The 18411-nt window shown below is 39.2% G+C and overlaps 1 protein-coding gene across 2 annotated transcripts in view; it reads right to left on the bottom strand.

Annotated features, from left to right (window-relative positions):
- Window positions 1-18411, bottom strand: part of rock1 (Rho-associated, coiled-coil containing protein kinase 1) — a 147259-nt gene that overhangs the window by 105957 nt on the left and 22891 nt on the right. For both annotated transcript variants that reach the window (XR_013498315.1, XM_078216081.1), the window contains exon 2: window positions 3069-3150. Coding sequence is in view for 1 of the 2 variants with exons in the window: in XM_078216081.1 (XP_078072207.1) it covers window positions 3069-3150 (82 nt within the window). In the remaining variant the exon portion in view is untranslated. The remainder of the gene's footprint in view (window positions 1-3068; window positions 3151-18411) is intronic.

Below are 18411 nucleotides of genomic sequence, written 5' to 3'. Positions count from 1 at the left end.
TTGGTGGGCCGAATAGCCTCCTTCTGCATTGTAGGATTCTATGATAATATAAAATGCAAACCTTAAAGGAAAGAAACAGGAAAAAAGTAACTGCTTGCGAATTACAAAAAGATGACGGAAAAGGGACAAGGAAAACCAGCCAACATACTTCAACAGCCAAAGTCTAATTATAGAAGTTTTCTTAAATAGTTTAGATCAGTACTAACAAAATTAATTCAAATGGAGTTCAACACTATATTTTTCACCCTGCCCCCTCAAATGGAGTTACTCTCAACAGTGTTCCAATCAATCTTATTTTGCATCAATAACCAGCTTAACCGCTGGAACACAGATTTTTATCCCTTGGCAAATTTAATGGAAAATAAATTAGAAAAATTCCCACAGGGATTTGCATACATATCCATGTACGATTCTAGAACTGGCTGATCCTCAGCACTAAGTAAATTAGAAAATAACCATTTTGTCCTTTCCCAAAAATAAAGATGATCTTTTCAAAGTCCTCGCAAGGTCTGAGTTTAATCTGCAATAGCCAACAGTGAAATGCATTCAACAGCAACTTTTTCACACAATAAATTACTTTTGGCTGTGATGGTCTGTTTGCTCCCATCATATTTGTACTTTTAATACTAAAAGTAGCATACCTATTGGTTGATATTTGTAGATGTAAATAAGAACCCATCAGGTATACTTACACAGTTGATTGAACCATCAGTCATAAAGATAAAATGAAAGGATGTTGTAACTTTAATATGTTCAAAACCATGATTTTTGGTTAAGTGGACATTGCTGCATGATACATGGTAAAATATCCTCCGTGTTGCAACCATCTTCCAGAAACAGTCATCAGCAGTTCATTGCTAGCTCATTCTTTAAGGAGCTGTAAAGTTAAAGGATGAAAGCAGCGCACTCCTAGTTCTGATGGAGTTGGTGACCTGAAAGGTTAACTCCTGTTTCTCTATCCACATATGTTACCAGATCTATTTCTAGCATTGTGTGTTTTTATTTCATATTTCCAGTATCCACAGTACATTGTTATTGACTCTTATTCACTTTATTGCCTTATTTTGGGTTTTTTTCCCTCAATCCTTAAATGTTGTTGGTTAAGAAGGTGGACTGTTGAACCCATTATTCACCCAACTGTCCTTGCTTCAGCTTGCCACCTTAGCAACATGCAGGGCAAATAATGCGAGCTCTGGGTAAAGGGAAAGTCTAATTCACAGGACACGTGGAAAAAAACCTTGCTCTGGCAAAAATGAGGTCTATACTTTTACATTTCTTCCAGAAAGAAGTTATAAAATTAAACTATTCATTATTTTCTTTTGTCAGATAATCCCAACAACTATAAACTTGAACTGTCCGCACAAATTTACAATTTTTGCCATGTAGGAGTTTTTACTTTACCTCAACTGTCTGGACAGCTGGTTAGTGATGCAAAATGACCCCAACAGCACGGGTTCAATTCCTGTACCAGCTGAGGTTATTCATGAAGACCGTACCTTCTCAACCTTGTCCCTCACTTGAGGTGTGCTGACCCTCAGGTTAAAATAACCACCAGTCACAGCCTGTGGTCATCTAGGACTATGACAACTTTATCTTACTTTTAGAACTTGAGAGACTATTAATGTATAGAAAGATGAAATATACTTCTACCATATATTAGAAATACTGGTTTTATTTAATCCACGATTTTATCTTCTTCCGAGCAACATTCATGCATTTGGAGAGGCAGGGATTAATCAAGAATAGTCAGCACAGTTTTGACAGGGAAGTCATGTCCGACCAACTTGACTGATTTTCTCGAAGAGACGACCAGGTGTGTACATGAAGGTAAAACATTTGACGGAGTCTATCTGGATTTCAGCATGACTTTTGATAAGGTCCCACATGGGAGACTGATAGCGAAGGAAATTTGGCAAACTGGATCCAGAATTGGCTGAGTGGCAGGAAGCAGAAGGTGATAGTCAAGGGGTGTTTTCTTTTTGACTGGATGCCTGTGTCCAGTGAGGTCCCACAGCGACAGTGTTGGGGCCCTTGGTGTTTGTGGTTTATAAAAATAATTAGACTTGAAAGTAGGAGAGTTGATCGGTAAGTTCGTGGATGATACAAAGATTTGTGGGGTGGTAAATAGAGAGGAGGATAGCCTGGGATTACAGGAGGATATAGATGGGCTGGTCAGTGGCATATGGAATTCAATACAGATAAGTGTGAGGTGATGCAGTTGGCCAGGAGAAACAACGTAAGAGAATACATGATGAACAACAGGACCCTGGGAAGCACCAAGGGTCAGAGGGATCTTGGTATGCATGTACACCAGTCCCTTAAGATAGCAGGACAGGTGGATAAAGTGGTTAAGAAGGCATATGATATACCTGCTTTTATTAGCCAAGGCATAGAGTTTAAAAGCAGGGTAGTTATGCTAGAACTGTATAAAACATTGGTTAGGCCACAGCTAGAGTATTGTGTGCAGTTGTCAAATCCACATTATAGGAGCTATATGAGAGCACTGGAACAGGTGCAGAGGAGGTTTACCGAGATGTTGCCTGGACTGCAGAGTTTTAATTATGAAAAGAGATTGCATAGATTGGGATTATTTTCCTTTGAGCAAAGGAGACTGAGTGGGACATGATTGAGATGTATAAAATTATGAGGGGCAGAGTCAGAGTAGACAGGAAGAAAAGTTTCCCCTTGGTGGAGGGTTCAAAGACCATGGGGCATTGATTTAAGCTAAGGGGCGGGAAATTTAGAGGGGATGTGGGAAATAACTTTTTCACCCAGAGGACAGTTGGAGCCTGGAATTCACTGCCTGAAAGGGTGGTGGAGGCAGAGACCCTCGTTACATTTAAGAAGTGTTTCGATGTGCATTTGTGATGCCAAGGCATACAAGGCTATGGGCCAAGTGCTGGAAAATGGGACTAGAATAGTTAGGTATTTTTGATCAGTGCAGACGCTATGGGTCAAAGGACCTTTTCTATGCTATAGACCTCTATGACTCCATGATTCATGGTAGCTTTGTTTGAAAATAATTAATTTTAAATATTTCTGAATATTTTACATTCAACAATACTCACATCGATTTATGAAGCTGTCAATGTTTTTGTTTTTTCTTAAGGCAGGAAAGTCCAAGTCATAAATTAAGGCATCCAAGCTATCCTACAAGAAAAAGAACAGGTTTTGAAAAATGACAACTATACTGCAGATCATGTGCAACTTGCAAGAAAACAATGTTAAAAAGAGTTTACTTCTAGTGCGTTATGACAGGTACTGTATTGAATGTTTAAAAAATGATTAGACTGAATATTCAACTTTCCTTGAAAAACTGATGTATTGATTAAAATAAATGTCAGGGCTCATTATTATGTCTGTAAAATAATATAAGAATTTCCTAATCCTTGTCACAAAAAGATTGAGGCCAAATAATATTTTGTGCAGAATGCCAAGACCACTTCCAAATGTAAGAATTGTGAAATAGGAGTACCAAATATAATTTTGGTATATTTGGCATTATGAAGACTTTCTTCATCCATTACAAAATAAAAAGTGAAAGATTAGGATACAAATCTGATTATAATAGTAAGTAAAATAGAAGCTAGTAAACTGAACTTTGAACAATGGAGCAGGGTTTTGAAATAAAAAGAGACTCAAGAACCTCTTGCTTAGACTTAATAATTGTGGAAAAAGCAACCACTAAATATATTTCAAATGTGATAAAACAATTTTGGACCTATTCCAAAGCTAGTTCTACCTGTATTAAACTTGTACTGTTAATCAGTGAAAGTCCCTTAGATACAAGGTGCAAACAATGCATGGTTCCGTGCACAGAGCGTAATTCCAATTCTGTGTCAAACCTAATGTAAAAGTGTTTGAAGGAGCTTCTGCGCACAATTAATCCAATAGCAATTAATTTAAAATGTTTAAGCACTGAGAATTTAGTGGGCTGTATCGTGGTACACTGTCTAACTTAAAGCCTAACAGTGGAGAGAGGAGCTCTATATATATGTAAGTACTATCCTGGGCACCCAAACTGACTGTATAAGCAAAGTATTGCTGGGTGCAACATAAACTCCAGCTAATCTTAATGGTAGAAATCTAAACATATTCCCAGATTTTGTGTTAGGAGTAACGGTGAAACTGTCAGCATTCACCATCATTACTATTCTGAAACTGATGGCAACTTTTGGAGTCTGCAGTTATAAAGTGAAAATCCTGAAATTGCTGTCAGGGATTCTATGCTTATCCATACTGAGAGCTGTTGAAGCACCCACAGACTGGAATCAAGTAGAAAATTGAAATTGACAAGTATTTGCACTTTTGACACTATTAGTCACACTGTAAAAATCCTTGAAAATGGGTGGTGTACTAAGTTCAGAAATACTGCTGAACAATCTTACCAGGCCATTTCACCTTTGTGGTTGGGTGTTGCAAAAATCTGGTTCATGGTTTCTATGTTTGAGAATATATCTTTTAATTTTAAGAATTACAGTTTTAACTTTAGATAAATGGAAAAAACGTGGTTATAAAAACTGAAAAACAATCCTCATGAAAAGGCTAAAGCCTAGGTTTAATTAATCTGTCTTTATCTTACACGGTCAGAGTTGACAGTGAAAAGAAAACTTATAACAATGGGTGATCCATTTCTGCACCTCTTGGTAGAGGTGGCATGCTTAATATTTATCTCCATATAAGCTAAGAGCTAGAAATTCCAGAACTCAGGGTTGTAAAATTCCTTTGAAAATACAAATTATTCATAAGGGTTACAGAATCAAAGGTAAAATAATTGGTTTGCATTGATGGAACCATCCCAAACAGTGCCATGAAGACTTGGTTATAAGCACCTTTTGTTTAATTTATTTGTGTATGTTTGCTGTCCAAAGCAAACAACTCCATTTGGGAACAGGCAGAGATAGTTGCATCTTTAGCTCTGCTGTAGACTGCATCTCAAAAAATTGAGAGAGCCAACAAGCAGTGAAAATACTAACTTCATCTTTCACTACATGTAATACAGGCTTAATTTCAGTCTAGTTTTCGGGAGGGAAAAACAGCTGGAAGATTTATACTAGTTTTCAGCTGAGCAGGATTAGTTCGGAAAGCTGTGGGAAGGTAGTTGGGTATATGCCGACAACCTGAACAAGGACCTGAAACACCCACAGTCATGAAGTCTGTAAAGACCATAAGACGTAGGAGCAGAAGTAGGCCATTTGGCTGATTGAGTTTGCTCCGCCATTCAACGAGATCATGGATGATTTGATGTAAAGTTTATTTATTATTAGTCACAAGTAAGGCTTACATTAATACTGCAATGAAGTTACTGTGAAATTCTCCTAATCGCCACACTGCGGTGCCTGTTTGGGTAAATGCACCTAACTCGCACGTCTTTCAGACTGTGGGAGGAAACTGCATCACCCGGAGGAAACCCACGTAGACACGGGGAGAACGTGCAAACTCCACACAAAAAAATGACCCAAGCCAGGAATCGAACCCAGGTCCCTGGCACTGTGAAGCAGTGCTAACCACTGTGCCACCATTTTCTGACAAGAATCATCAGGAAATCAGTTATCCAATGCCTCCCAGATGGACTGGAGTGCCAGTAGCTTTTTAGGTAGCCTGAACGATCTAGTATGTAATGGTTATTTTGGAAATGCATTAAGTTTGATAAGAAAGTGCCCATTTATAGCTTGTTTTACTTCAGTAGTTATAAGCGTAAAATTATAAAATAAAACACAAATATTTTGATTTTATACCATATGCATTGTTCAATTTATGTGCATGAGAAATATTGACCAAAATCAATGTAATATGCAACACAGCAATAAATGATTATTCACAGTGAATTAAATAACACATAAAACCAGAATTTGCTGTAGCGAGGCATCTAACAGTGCCTGCCATTTGTTAGTCACATCCCTGTGTCCTGCAGCTCAAAATTTTCAATGTCTGCTCAATGCCGAAAATGCGACTTGATCATGGCACAGTGAGGGAAACAGGACATCTAGGATCTGAGAGAACAGGGCAGAGAAGGACTTAGAAGGAGGGTGAATTAAAAGCGGTGACTTCAATGTTAAGTCAGGTACAGAAAGTTAAATGCAGAGGAAAGAAATATTGGATTAAGAGAAAAAAGATGGAAAGAAAAATGTTAATTTAAAATGACATATTTAAAAGCCCTAAACAAAGTCAAAACCTTCATTTTCAGCATCAGACTGTTTGATTGGCAGTTATTAACACTTACCACATTGATAAAAGGATACCGTTTTCAACAACATGATTTAACTTTCTGTAGTAAGTTTAATTAGCAATTAATGGGCAAATATATCAAGTTCCTAAACAAAGAACGGGGAGGCTAAGTGCACAATGCCTTTTGGTGAAGTTAACAGAGCAACAGCAAAACCTGGGCAGTAACTTTTCAATATTCAACTTAACTGCACACCTTACTGTGACATCTACTTAAAAATAACACCGAGCCTTTACATTAACAGCAAATCCTGACCCATAGTTTTCTACCTCTGCACCACAACTTATATGTTCAGCATCAAGTCATGAATGAACCAGAACTTTCCCTAACTCAGTGGCAAGGCTAAAGAGAAACTGTTCGATACCAGCCATAAATTCTACATCTTGGTCTGGTTTCATTATCCAGCTCACTCAAGTATCAATTCATGGTACACAACATCTTGTTTGACTCTGAGATGAGCTTCAAATGCCAAATCAGATCATGTCGGATTATTTCTACTTTACCCCCAATTCTCCTGAAACATTTCTCTTGCCTTTGTGACTTCCAGACTATACTTTGGAAATGTCCTGCTCTACCCTAAATAAATTCCAACTTTGTGAGAATTTCTTAATTACTTTTCTATTATTCAGCATTCGTTTTTGTCTCTGAAGCAGCTTTGGGACATTTTGGCTACGTCAAAGATGCAATATAGAATCACATGTGCCGTGGAATATCTAACACACACACTTCAACTGTGGCATCTTTAACATAATGACATTTCCAAGACATCCCACAAATAGCAGAGAGCAATTACTCCACTCGAGGAAAATAAGATACAAATTTGTCTTTTGACTATTTTCAAATTAGAAGCCGCCATTTATCCATTTTGACAGCTGATGTGAGGTGCATGACACAGAATGATGAAAGATGAAGAAGAAAACACAGAACATAATTACTTTTGTACCCTGGTCCTCAGCCAGTCAAACTCACCTAAGACTAAGCTGATATTGGAGATTTGTACTTAGTCTCAGAATGGAACTTCACCACTGCATTACTGGAACCATTAAGTTCGGCATTCACAAATTTGTAGTGAAAGTTGTTTTACTTTCAACTGTGCAAATTCTGACCATACGCTAATGAATAGAAAACTGTTCAATTTTTGAAATGTTCTGTGAAGTACTTTCTTTCTTACTTGTGGCCATTCTGTATTTTACACCGTACCATATTGTCAGAGAAGGAGAGATCATTTTCTTTCTAAATCTAGGTGATGTTATGACTGGACATGCCAAATCCCAGGATGGAATCAGGCTTGATAGATTCTAACTTTTCTTTTTTGTTTAGATACGTGGAAGAACAGAGTCACAGGACAGCCAATTACTATTAACAAAATAATAAAACATTCACTTAACAAGATTAACCAAAATCCACTAATCCTTCACCCCATATCTTTACAGATATGCATAGATTTGTAAGTACACAGTCAAAGAACAAAGGACAAAGAACAAAGAAAATTATAGCACAGGAACAGGCCCTTCGGCCCTCCAAGCCTGCACCAACCATGCTGCCCGACTTAACTAAAACCCCCTACCCTTCCGGGGACCATATTCCTCTATTCCCATCCTATTCATGTATTTGTCCAGATGCCTCTTAAATGTCACTATCGTATCTGCTTCCACTACCTCCCCTGGCAGCGCATTCCAGACACCCACCACCCTCTGTGTAAAAAACTTGCCTCGTACATCTCCTTTAAACCTTACCCCTCACACCTTAAACCTATGCCCCCTAGTAATTGACTCTTTCTTCCTCGGAAAAAGCTTCTGACTATCCACTCAGTCCATGCCCCTCATAATCTTAGACTTCTAACAGGTCGCCCCTCAACCTCCGTCGTTCCAGTGAGAACAAACCAAGTTTCTCCAACCTCTCCTCATAGCTAATGCCCTCCATGCCAGGGCAACATCCTGGTAAATCTTTTCTGTACCCTCTCCAAAGCCTCCACATCCTTTCGGTAGTGTGGCGATCAGAATTGAACACTATATTCCAAGTGCGGCCGAACTAAGATTCTATAAAGCTGCAACATGACTTGCCAATTTTTAAACTCAATGCTCCGGCCGATGAAGGCAAGAATGCCGTATGCCTTCTTGGCTGCCTTCTCCACCTATGTTGCCATTTTCAGTGACCTGTGTATCTGTACACCCAGATCCCTCTGCCTATCAATACTCTTAAGGGTTCTGCCAGTTACTATATATTTTCCATCTTTATTAGACCTTCCAAAATGCATTACCTCACATTTGTCCGGATTAAACTCCATCTGCCATCTCTCTGCCCAAGCCTCCAACCAATCTATATCCTGCTGTATCCTCTGATGGTCCTCATTGCTATCTGCAAATCCATCAACCTTTGTGTCATCCGCAAACTTACTAATCAATCCAGTTACATTTTCTTCCAAATCATTTATATATATATTACAAACAGCAAAGGTCCCAGCACTGATCCCTGAGGAACACCACGTTGTCTATCTGATACGCTGCAGGAAAGGATGTCCCGAGGCATGGTACATTGGGGAAACCATGCAGACGCTACGACAACAGATGAATGAACACCACTCGACAATCACCAGGCAAGACTGTTCTCTTCCTGTGGGGAAGCACTTCAGCGGTCACGGACATTCAGCCTCTGATCTTCGGGTAAGCGTTACCAATGTGTAGCGTTACCAATGTCTTGTACAACTTCAACAAGCCGTCACAACTCCTGTATTCGATGTTCTGACCAATGAAACCAAGCATGCCAAATGCCTTCTTCACCACTGTCCACCTGTGACTCCACTTTCAAGGAGCTATGAAACTGTACTCCTAGATCTCTTTGTTCTATAACTCTCCCCAACGCCCTACCATTAACTGAGTAAGTCCTGCCCTGGTTCGGTCGACCAAAATGCATCAACCTCGCATTTATCTAAATTAAACTCCACCTGCCATTCGTCAGCCCACTGGCCCAATTGATTAAGATCCTGTTGCAATCCTGGATAACTTTGTTCACTGTTCCACCAATCTTGGCATCATCTGCAAACTTACTAACCATGCCTACTAAATTCTCATCCAAATCATTAATATAAATGACAAATAACAGTGGATCCAGCACCGATCTCTGAGGCACACTGCTTGTCACAGGCCTCCAGTTTGAAAAAATATTTTGGATCTTTCAGTTGTGCTGATGGTGAAGCCCCTCTGCGAGTTTCCCGGTGGTGGAGGGGTCCATACAATGGATCAGAAGATCCTACTGCTGGCCAATGACAGACCACAACCGCCACCAAGAAACATGCAAAACGCGCAGAAAATCTCACCCTGTTGAGCAATCGTCCTGCTCACGCTACTCCACACATGTAAGGTTTGGACTTCGTCTGAGCATCATGCCAAGAAGCTCAAGCACTTTCACCTGAGCTGCCTGTGGAAACTTCTGAAGATCAGAAGGCAGCATAAAATACCAGATACTGAGATGCTCTTCAGATGGTTCTTTAGGTCTGGCTTCACTCATATTGCTTGTTGGGAGTTGACCATCTATTCCCTGCTGTCTGCTGAGATCTAAAACATAGGTTTCAGTATCTCTCCATTGTCTCATCCAGTCTCTTTAGAAATGCTCTCACTTTAGCTTTCACGACTAAAAGGCAAACTCACCCTATCCTTAATTAACCTTTGACTCCTTTCTTTTACACCCTGTATATATTCTCCTTTGAATGACAACTATCCATTCTACTTCTGTTATGGAGAAGCGATGGACTAACGGTATTGTCCCTAAACTATTAATTCAGAAACTCATCCTACCCAAGATGATGATGGAATTTGAATCCAATAAAAAATATCCGGAGTTAAGCATCTACTGATGACCATGAAATCACTGTCGATTGTTGGAAAAACCCATCTGACTCACTAATGTACTTTAGGGAAGGAAATCTGCCTGGTCTGCCTACATGTGATTCCAGAGCTACAGCAATGTGTTTAACTCTCAACTGGGCAACTAGGGATGGAATACAAATGTTGGCCAGCCAGCAACGCCCAAGTCCCATCCATGAATCAATAAAAAAACACAAGCGTACTAAATTACTTTATGTAAACATCTGTTTGAAGTCCTCCTAGGTTTATTATATCAGTTGCAGGGGAAATTAGAAAACCCAAATTAAAGGAGGAGGTAAGAGTGCAGGTTAGTGATGTGGCGGATGGTTACCAGGCAATAAAGGTGAGGGACAGAATGGGTGAATGCCTTTATGCACCAAGGAATTATAAGAGTAGGGAAATTTACCAGTAGATCAAATTTAAAAGCTTTGTATCTGAATGCACAAAGCATTCGGAACAAAATCAATGAGTTAATGGCGCAAATAGAAACAAAGGACTATGATTTGGTGACGATTACTGAGACATGGTTACTAGGAGACCAGATCTGGGAATTGAATATCCAAGGGTACTCAGCATTTTGGGAAGATAGACTGAAAGGGAAAGGAGGTTGTGTAGCTTTGCTGGTGAAAAAAGGGATCAGTGCTATAATGAGAAATGACATAAGCACAGGAGATCAAGATGTGGAATCAGTCTGGGTAGAAATAAGAACTAGCAAAGGGAAGCAGTACTTGTTAGGAGTAATCTATAGGTCCCCAAGCAGTAGTTTCACAGTGGAGCACAGTATAAACCAGGAAATACTGGGGACTTGCAAGAAAGGTACGGCAATAATCATGAGTGATTTTGATATGCACATAGATTGGAAGAATCAAATTGGCAAGGGCAGCCTGGAGGCAGAGTTCATTGAACATATTAGAAATTGTTTCTTGGAACAGTATGTTGTGGAACCAACCAGGGAGCAGGCTACTCTAGATTTGGTATTGTGTAATGAGGAGGGATTAATTGATGACCTCATAGTTAGGGGTCCTCGAGGGAGTAGTGACCATAGTATGATAGAATTCAAAATTCCGTTTGGGGGTGAGCGTTCTGGAATTAAACAAAGGAAATTATACAGGCATGAGGACAGATTTGGCCCAAGTGGAGTGGGCTGGAAGGCTAAAAGGTAAGACAGCGGATGAGCAGTGGCAGTTGTTTAAGGAGATACTCAATTCCTCACAACTAAAATATATCCCAGTGAGGAAGAAAGATGGTAAGGGGCGTAAAAAAACATCCATGGCTAAACAAGGACAATATAAAGGCAAAAACTAAGGTATACCATATTGCAAAGACCAGTGGCAGGTTGGAAGTTTGGGAAAATTTCAAACATAAACAAAGGGATACTAAAAAAGTAATAAAAAGAGCTAAGGTAAATTATGAAAGAAAACCAGCGCAAAATATCAAAAAGGATAGCAGAAGCTTCTATAAGTACATAAAAGGGAAGAAAGTCACTAAGTTGAATGTTGGTCCCTTGGGAGGATGAAACCGGAGAGTTAATAGTGGGGAACACTGAAATGGCAAAGACATTAAATCAATGCTTTGCCCCAGTTTTCACAGTGGAGGACACTTGTACCATTCCTATAGGAACGGGCAAGTCAGAGGTAACAGAAAGGGTAGAACTCAGAACAATCAACATCGATAGGGAAAAGTACTCAGCAAACTATTAAGATTGAGGGCAGACAAGTCCCCCAGGCCTGATGGCTTACACCCTAGAGCATTAAAGAAAGTGGCAGCGGAGATAATGGATCCATTGGTTATAATATTCCAAAATTCCCTGCAATGAGGAAATAAGAACCTTACAAATGGGTATAGATAGGTTAGGAGAGTGGGCCAAAATGTGGCAGATGGAGTTTAAGGTGGATAAGTGTGAGGTCGTGCATTTTGGTCGGAAAAATGGTAAGGCGACTTATTATCTAAATGGGGAAAGACTTAGGGGTGCTCCGATGCAGAGGGATCTGGGTGTCCTCGTTCATGAGTCACAGAAAACTAGCATGCAGGTACAGCAGATAATAAAGAAAGCGAATGGAATATTAGCATTTATAGCTAAAGAAATAGAATATAAATGTAAGGAAGTATTGTTGCAACTATGCAAGGCATTGGTAAGATCACACCTGGAGTATTGTGCACAGTTTTGGTCCCCTTATTTGAGGAAAGATGTAGTGGCATTGGCGGCAGTTCAGAGGAGGTTCACTAGATTGTTTCCAGAGATGAGTGGTTTGTCGTTTGAAGAGAGATTGAACAGTTTAGGCCTATACTCTCTGGAATTTAGAAGAATGAGGGAGATCAAATTGAGATGTACAAGATGATAAAAGGTATGAATAAAGTAGACGTGAAGTGGATGCTTCCTGTTGTGGGACGAGAGGTCATAGTCTTAGGATAAGGGGTAGCAAGTTTAAAACAGAGTTGAGGAGGAACAACTTCTCCCAAAGGGTTGTGAATCTGTGGAATTCGCTACCCCAAGTGCGGTGGATGCTGGGACAGTGAGTAAATTTGAGGAGGAGTTAAACAAATTTTTAATTGGTAATGGGTTGAAGGGTTATGGGGAGAAGGCAGGAAAATGGGGATGAGGCGCATGATCGAATGGTGGAGCAGACTCAATGGGCTGAATGACCTAATTCTGCCCCTATGTCTTATGAACTTATGATATCAAACCAACTTCTTGTCAATTTAGATTCTCACAGTCCCCATCTCTTGCTTCAATTATCTCTGATGCATCTCCAACAGTTTAAAAATGGCAAGAATGTTACCAACAGAAAAACATTACAATTTCTTGTATTTTCCTGACACTATACAAACCATTGGCTGAACCCATGGTTAGAATACTGCATCTGGTCTTGAGCACCCTATTTTTAAATGGATGTCAACAGCACTGAAAGGTGGATTTTCAAAGTTTTGAAGAATAAGGAGTCATCAACCTTCCGTCGCTTCCTCTGATCTTCAGGGGTTCTTTCAAGGGCGTTTCGCTTCAATTCTACTCCTCACATGCCTCTCTTTAATTTGGAGCCTATTGCTTTGCTCCTTTGTTTTAACTTGAATCCTGCACCCTCTTTCTGTTCCCTGTTTTTGTCTCTGCCTGGGACCTCCTTCTGAGACCTCTCAATGTCCAATTCCCTGTGATACCTTCTGGGTAATGATGCAATGGCTCAGGTCATTTGACCTGCATTTTGTGTCATTTTTACTTCTTTTCTGCGCTGATGCGCAGAGTCAGGTCCTAAAAAGAGTAAAAGACACCAACTGCACATGCACAGAAGACTTGAGGCCTGTTGGGATTTTATCTGTGTATCCAAGCATTAGCCCTGGCCTCTGGATTACTCGCCCAGTGACATTACCAATATTCCACTGCCTCCCCCATCTCTGACATTATCCTGATAAACATCTCCAGCACTCTCTTATAAACCAGCCTGAAATGTAGTGTTCAGAACTGAAGACGATGCTTCAGCTGAGGTCCGACCAATGGTTTAATAGTTTTGCCAGATTTCTTTGTTCTATTTTTAAAAATTCAATGCTCCTACTTATAAAGTTAATATCTCATGCATTATCTTAACTGCCTTATCAACCTGCCAAGCCACCTTAAAGATTGGTGGAAATGCACCCAAAGCTCTCTGTACAAAGTAGTTTCTCAATGTCGTTCCTCCCAAAATGCATCACTTCACACTTATTTGTATTAAACTGCATCTGTTATGAGTTTGCCCATTTCACCAGCCATTCTACAAGATCCTGAAGTCTGTTACTATCCTTCCCAAGGTAGTAATGACCACCGTGGAAATGAAACTGATGCTAATGGAACTCTTATAATGAGCCACTTTGATACAAGTACAATTCCCGGCATTCTCCGCAAGAGTCTGGGTGGTTATCACGAGATCTGAAAGAGCAAGCCTCCCCGAGTTTGATCCAGTTGTATTAACTCATCTCATTGCCCCAAGCCCTTGCTGACAGCGAAGGTACAGGAGAGGAAAGTGGCAAGTTAAGAGGGAGGGCCAGTGAGTGGACCTGCAAAATGGGGTATTGCAACCCCACCTCCTCTACTCTGAACTTGTACGCCCCCACCAGTGCTCTCCGCACTCACACCACCCCCCTCTACCAATAGCTCTCATTTTGGGGTTACGTTAATTTAAAAGCATTAAAATGGGATTATAGTGAGAACAAGTTTGGGAGCATTGCTTGAAAAAGTGTCTTAAAGGAGGAAAGTGAGGTGCATAGGTGCAGGGAGGGGGGATCCAGAGTTGGGGCCGAGGTAATTATGCACCAATGGTGCAGAAATTATAGTTAGAAATGCACAAGAATTAGAGGAGCACAGATATCTAGCAGAGCTGTGGAGTTGGAGGAGATTACAGATTTAGGAAGGGGCAAGGCCATGGATGGATTTGAATGCAAGGGTGGGAATTTTAAAGACGTTGCTTGATCAAGAGCGACATGAGTCAGTGAGGACAAGGGTGATAGGGGAACAGGACTTGCTGAGAGTTAAGACATGGCAGATAAACTAACATAAACCAATTTATATTTTCATTATATCATTTTAACTACTCATTAGAAACTACATGCTAACAACTATTCTGATGTCATATCATAAAACTATGCAACTTTTCAAACTTCTAGAAGAGACACACATCAAATGCAGTTGCTATATTATGTTTTAGAGGCTGGCAAGAGTACCTTTAGCTAATTCCATAAATTCTAATCTGCATTAGTGATAGCCACTTCAGGATACCACTAATCATGGTATACAGCCTGACAAAGAACCTAAACTTAAATCATGTTATTTAATCTACTACTTTCCCATGTTATACCACATTTAGTAACTGCATTGCCCAATGTCAAGTGATGCTCTGCTTCAACTTTGTTTTACCCAGAGATTTCTATACACATGGACTAAAAACCATGCGGTGTAAAAATAGCATTAAATTTTGTTTTCAGCAAAGATCCTGATTTTCAGAAACCAAATAGATAAATTCATATTATGTCGTTATTTTTGAGAGAATGGTTTCCTTCCATTTTTCTTCATGTTACATGGGCAGCAAAAGCAATTAGCGACCTCCTTCCAGACTTTCAGAGTTCTTCCTTGAATTTGGCAACAAGATGCATTAGATGTATCAGAACAGTAATTCCCATTCCCTGCTCACTGATCAGCAGTCCAATAATGTAATATAATTGAGATCAGAAGGAAAGAGAACCACAAATGAAAATCCATATTCCTCCACAGCATGTGTTTCAACATACCTGTACACCAGAAATATTAGTTGTGAATGAATTCAGCATTTAACTCTGCCAGTTTTAATGTCTGAAAGATCTAACCAATCCATGAAAGCTTCTGAAGTAATTAGAACAATAAAGCTTGGCACCAACCCCATCTTTCTCTCACCCAGAAACCTTAACTGTTCAAGTAGTTAGATGCACTACTTGGTATGGAACAGAATTGTAAATAGACACTAAAATGTATTCCTCTGTTTCTGCATTTTAGGTGTTTGGGCAGGAGAGGAGAAGGAAAAGGCATAAATCAGCCTAAGTTCCCATCCAATGGCAATGCAGTCAATCCTACCCTACTGATAATAAATGGTGCTTATGCAGGGAAGTGGAACCAACTGGATTCCTCTCCAAAAGTGTCGCCTTAAACACAATTGACCAAATGCAAGCTTCTATGCTGTAGTATTCTGTGATTCTATACTAATTGAACTAGGACAGGATGGAATCAACTATGATGTTAACAGCTTTTCAACATAATCAGGATCATACATCATCAACAATACCACAGAAATGTACTACATGTTTGTGAACATCTCCAGGCTAGCCACTTCCATGCAATAGGAGAATAAAGTTGGGGGGAAAGCGAAGAATTCCATACTTCTCCATAATTCCAAACACAGTGTTATTTTCTTCAGAGACAAACAGTTGTGGGAAAGCACCAGCTTTAAGGAATGTCAATAAAGAAAATTAATAATAAATATTTTCGTATCAATCAAAAACTGATTACTGAGCACAAAATTTGAATTTCACAATATTTTCCCTTCTTTTTGAAAGTCTCAGACTGCTGCTGTTGGCCTATAACTTTGTTGGTGTCAGCTGCTTTCTAGTACTTTATTCAAGTCTTCGCACATGAGCCATAGCAGTGGGTGTCATCACAGTCAGTCCCAATCCTGTACTCAACCAACATCCACATACACTTTATAGGGGTCACTGGACACTTCTAGAAAATTAAAACCTTGGCCTACATCCCTGTATCAGATGGAGAAATTAGCCAACAAATCATACACCAGGGATTGGACATTGCACTTTAGTGGCTCAATTCCACATCTGGTAATATGTTTATCAACTGAGCTTTTGGGAGTGGTTACATTCAGGAATTTTAAACAAATAATTTACGTACTTTCAAAGAAATTGTAACACATTGACGTAGTAATAGGAGCAGGTCAGTCAGTCCCTCAAGCCTGTTCTGCCATTCAATTAGATTATGGCTGATCTGTATTTTACCTACTTTGGCTCCAGATCCCTTAATATTCTGGACTAACAAACATCTATCAATTTCCGTTTTGACATTTTTAATTAACCTACACAGTTAACAAGTTTTGGAAGGGGAAGTGGGTATCCTTGTAAAGAAATGTTGACATTAACCCTAAACTTCCTTGCTCTAGACTCCCTATCAGATGAAATAATTTATCTATCTATCTCATCTAATACTTAAATCATCTTAAACTCAATTAGATCAACACTTAATTGCCAGCCTTTAAAGAATACTGGCATAGTCACGCAATCTGTCTTCATAATTAACCTTTTCAGTCCTTATATTATTTTGGCCAATTGGCATGCCACCCCCTTCAAGGCCAATACATCCTTCATGAACTGTGGTGCATAGAACTAAATGCATATTCCAGATATAAAAACAGAAAATGCTGGAAAAACTCAGTGGGTCTGGCAGCATCTGTGGAGAGAGAAACAGAGTTAATATTTCAAATCCATATGACTTCTTCAAAGTTGAAGAGAGGTAGAAATGTGATGGGTTTTGTACTGCTGAAGAGAGGAGATGGAGCGAATCAGAAGGTCAGGGATAGATGGGAGATCAGGAGAGATGTGAATATTCTGAGTTGGGAGTATGCTACACGATGTCAGCCAAATTTGCCAAAGTGGAGAAACAGTTGATGAACTCTGTGGCATATTCAGTATTCCAGATGGTGTCTAACATATCTTCCAACCTTTTGTATTCTGGTCTTCTTGAGAAAGAGATCAATGTTCTGTTAGAATCTTTCATTATTTTTTGGATTTGCTCAGTAGATTTTTAGTGCTTTCTGTACATGGATGACTTAATTTCTCTGCTTCTCCACAGTCCCAAGCTCATCAGCATTCAAAAATTAATCTTATTTGTTTTACTTGGATCCAAAGTGTATGGCCTCATATTTAGCCACATTGAACACCATCTGTCAGTTTTACCTAAACACTTTATCAATGTCCATTTACAACTGCCTGCTTGCATTCAAACTATTTAATATATCACCTGAGTGTCATCAGAAAAATCCTATACATGACTTTCTATATTCTTTTGTCTTAAGTCATTTATAAATACAGTAAAATAGCTGGAACCCCTGCACAGTTCCCACTGAGGTCACAACTTGTTACATTCTGCCAATTTGAGTACATATCCATTATGCCTCTGTCTCCTACCTCCTAATCATGTTATATAATTTTTGCCATGAATATAATCAATTAGCTTTAAATCATTTAACTTTTCAAAGGATTACATCAGTGATTAATAAAAAAACTTACAAGTTTGAGTCTTTGAAATAGAAACAGAAGGCAACATTTAACTGTTATTATTATGTACTATTTTAGTTGCATGAGTCAATTTAGAGAAAAAATAAAAATAAATTATCCAGAAGGCTCCACAGATTAAAATATTTGAGCACAACTCTGTAAAGTTCATTAAGGTAATAGTTTGATATAAAAAAAATTATTAAGAATCACAGAATTTTACAGCACAGATGGAAGCCATTCAACACATTGGGGTGTGTGAGAGAACAATTAGTCCCACTTCTCTACTCTTTCCCTTTGTTCGGAAGATACTTTTTTAAGTATACATCCAATTCCCTTTTGAAAATTACTAATAAATCCAGTTCCACTCTAATTTGAGGCAGTGCATTACAGAACATAACTGCTCACTGCATTAAAAAATTTCTTATCTCCCCTCTGTTGGAAGCAATAATAAAGTACTAAATTAAGTGAATATTCTGAGTTGGGAGCATGTTACAGGTTGTCACCCGAACTTGCCAAAGTGCAGAACACAACTGAAGACCTCTCACTGGT

The sequence above is a fragment of the Mustelus asterias genome, chromosome 7 (genome assembly GCF_964213995.1).
Source record: "Mustelus asterias chromosome 7, sMusAst1.hap1.1, whole genome shotgun sequence".
In the NCBI taxonomy this organism is placed as follows: domain Eukaryota; kingdom Metazoa; phylum Chordata; class Chondrichthyes; order Carcharhiniformes; family Triakidae; genus Mustelus; species Mustelus asterias.
Note: the sequence above shows the minus strand (reverse complement) of the source record. Positions and strands in the feature narration are given on the sequence as shown.